General features: G+C 55.4%; 1 protein-coding gene across 1 annotated transcript; it reads right to left on the minus strand.

Annotated features, from left to right (window-relative positions):
• Positions 1–232: 232 nt before the first annotated feature.
• Positions 233–1,915, minus strand: LOC120849147. Its single transcript, XM_040221296.3, has one exon. The coding sequence runs from the start codon at positions 1,913–1,915 to the stop codon at positions 233–235; it is 1,683 nt and encodes a 560-aa protein (XP_040077230.3).
• Positions 1,916–2,311: the final 396 nt, after the last annotated feature.

Here is a 2,311-nt window from a genome sequence, read left to right on the forward strand (position 1 = left end):
AGGATAAAAGAAGAGAAGTAATGAAGAAAATAAAAGAGAAAGTGTGACAGTCATAATGTCGTCATCGTTGTCGTGTATAGATCAGGCGTATCATGGGCTGCAGTGCAATTGTTCGGCGGCTAGGCGGAGCAAAAGTCGGACTGTCCCTGCGTATGGCGACTAGCACTCGGGAGTGAGGTTCAATGTCCACCTTCCTAGGCGGTTAGACCAACTTGGAACGTCAGTAGTGTCGCTATATTATGTCGCATAGCCGCGTGCGACTCAAGAATTTGGCTTGCGCTGTTAGCATTCGTTCCGCCTTGGCAGCTGTTGCTGTGGGCCTAATCAGCGCTTCCAAGGTGTCACTTGGGCATCCGAGGGCGGAGTAGGTTTGTCTTAGTTTATCCCGCTCTTCTTTGTATAGGGGGCACACACATAGAAGATGCTCGTCGTCGGCGGTTACCCTACATTTTCCGCATGCGTCATCTCGGTGGTCCTTCCATTTTGCCAGGTAGGCGGGAGTGAAGGCGCTTTTGGTGCGTAACCTGTGAAGGACGGCCGTCTCGTTTCTCGTCAGGCGTCCGGGAACTTTAGCGGGTAGGGGTCCATTCTCGAGCTCCGGATTGCGTGCAGAGATAATTCGCCGCGTCAATAGGCGAGCGTCTGCGAAAGCGGGGACCTCAGAAATGGGGCAGTTTGGCTCGTCGTGGGCCCGGTCCGCGAGGGCGTCAACTGCTTCATTGCCCTCAATCCCGCAGTGAGATGGAAGCCACTGAAAGGCGATCGTCCATCCTCCCTTTTGGAGATTCTGGGCCTTGGCCATTACATCCCGTGCGAGTGCAGGTGCCCTGTCGGGTTTCTCCAAGAGTCTTAGCGCCGCCCTAGAGTCCGTGAGCAAAACCAGGTTCCCCGGTTGCTTCCCATCCGTCATTGCCAGTCCCAGGCGGAGGGCTGCCAGCTCGGCTGTTGTGGATGAGGCATGAAAGCTCAGCTTCTCCATTCTGCTGTGTCCTTCCGAGATCGCCGCAGCCGTAGCTGTTCTTCGTTGTGCTTTCACTGACCCTGTGAATGTCCGTGTCCATCCGTGGTAAAATTCGTCGATGTGCTGTGATGTGTGTTGATACGCTACTGTCGCTGGGGTTACTCTCTTCGGACCCATCTGCGCGATATTCATTTCGATCCTCACTGTGGGAGGCTCACTGGGCGGCGGTGGAAGTGTAATGTGGGTGGTTGGGCACCCAGCGATTTCTTCAAGGAGATTGACGAGTGTCGCAAGGTGTGCACGGCGAGTCGCTATGTTCTGCACGAGTGATTTTGTGCTGGGAGTTTCTTGCATCCGTATGAGATGTCGTAAAGCCCGCTCTGTCGCTGCATTTTGCACGGTGTTTGTTCCCGATTCTACTAGCGTGTGACGCGATGATGCCGTCCGCGGGACGCCTAGACATATGCGCAGTGCCACTCTTTGTGCCCTTTCCAAGCTTGCCCACTGCCTGTGGTTGAGGTCCAGGAGTGGGAGTGCGTAGAGCGTTCGTGCTTTGATCAGGCCATGGTAAAGTTGAAGCATCATGCGTTGTGAGGTGCCTTTTCGTACCCCTCCAAGGATGCGAAGGATGGACGCCGTTTTCTTGTTGCTGTTGAGGACTGTGCTCACAGCTGGTTGCCACGAGACTCTGTCATCTAGTTTCAGGCCCAGGTATGTTGCTTGCTTTACTATTGGTACTGGGGCCCCTGCAATCTGTAGAGACAATGTGAACTTGTACGTCCTGTGTGGCGCATTGAGCAGGGCTACCGATTTTGCCGCGGAGAGGGTGAGGCCCAGTGTCGTTAGAAAATGGTAGATGTTGTCCAGAGCTCTCTGCAGTTCCTTCTGGACGCTTTTCCTACAGCAGCCTCGGTTGGCCGCCCAGATGGCAATATCATCTGCATAAACCGCCATGTGCACTGGGCGGATCGTCCGCTCGCCTATCCGGGCTGCTAGCGGGAGCGCCGCCAACGCCACACTGAACAACAGCGGGCTCAGTACGCTGCCTTGCGGTACCCCTCGTGTCATACGCCTCACTGTGCTGCAGACACCAGCAGCGCTCACTTGTGCCTCGCGGCCTTCCAGGAACGCGCGGATGAAGGCAAGCATTCGGCCACCGATTCCCAATCTTTTCAGCTCTGTCACGATGCTGTTGTGTTCAACGGCATCGAAGGCCTTGGAGATATCGAGGAGAACTACACCTGTTGTTCGGTGTCGGGCCTTGCCGTCCTCCAGCGCTGTGACCAGGTCAGCGATAGCGTCCGCTGTGCATCTGCCGCGTCAGGAAAGGATTTCTCATCGACGAAAATA

This window comes from Ixodes scapularis, unplaced genomic scaffold (assembly GCF_016920785.2).
Source record: "Ixodes scapularis isolate PalLabHiFi unplaced genomic scaffold, ASM1692078v2 PGA_scaffold6__148_contigs__length_123643588, whole genome shotgun sequence".
Classification (NCBI taxonomy): Eukaryota; Metazoa; Arthropoda; class Arachnida; order Ixodida; family Ixodidae; genus Ixodes; species Ixodes scapularis.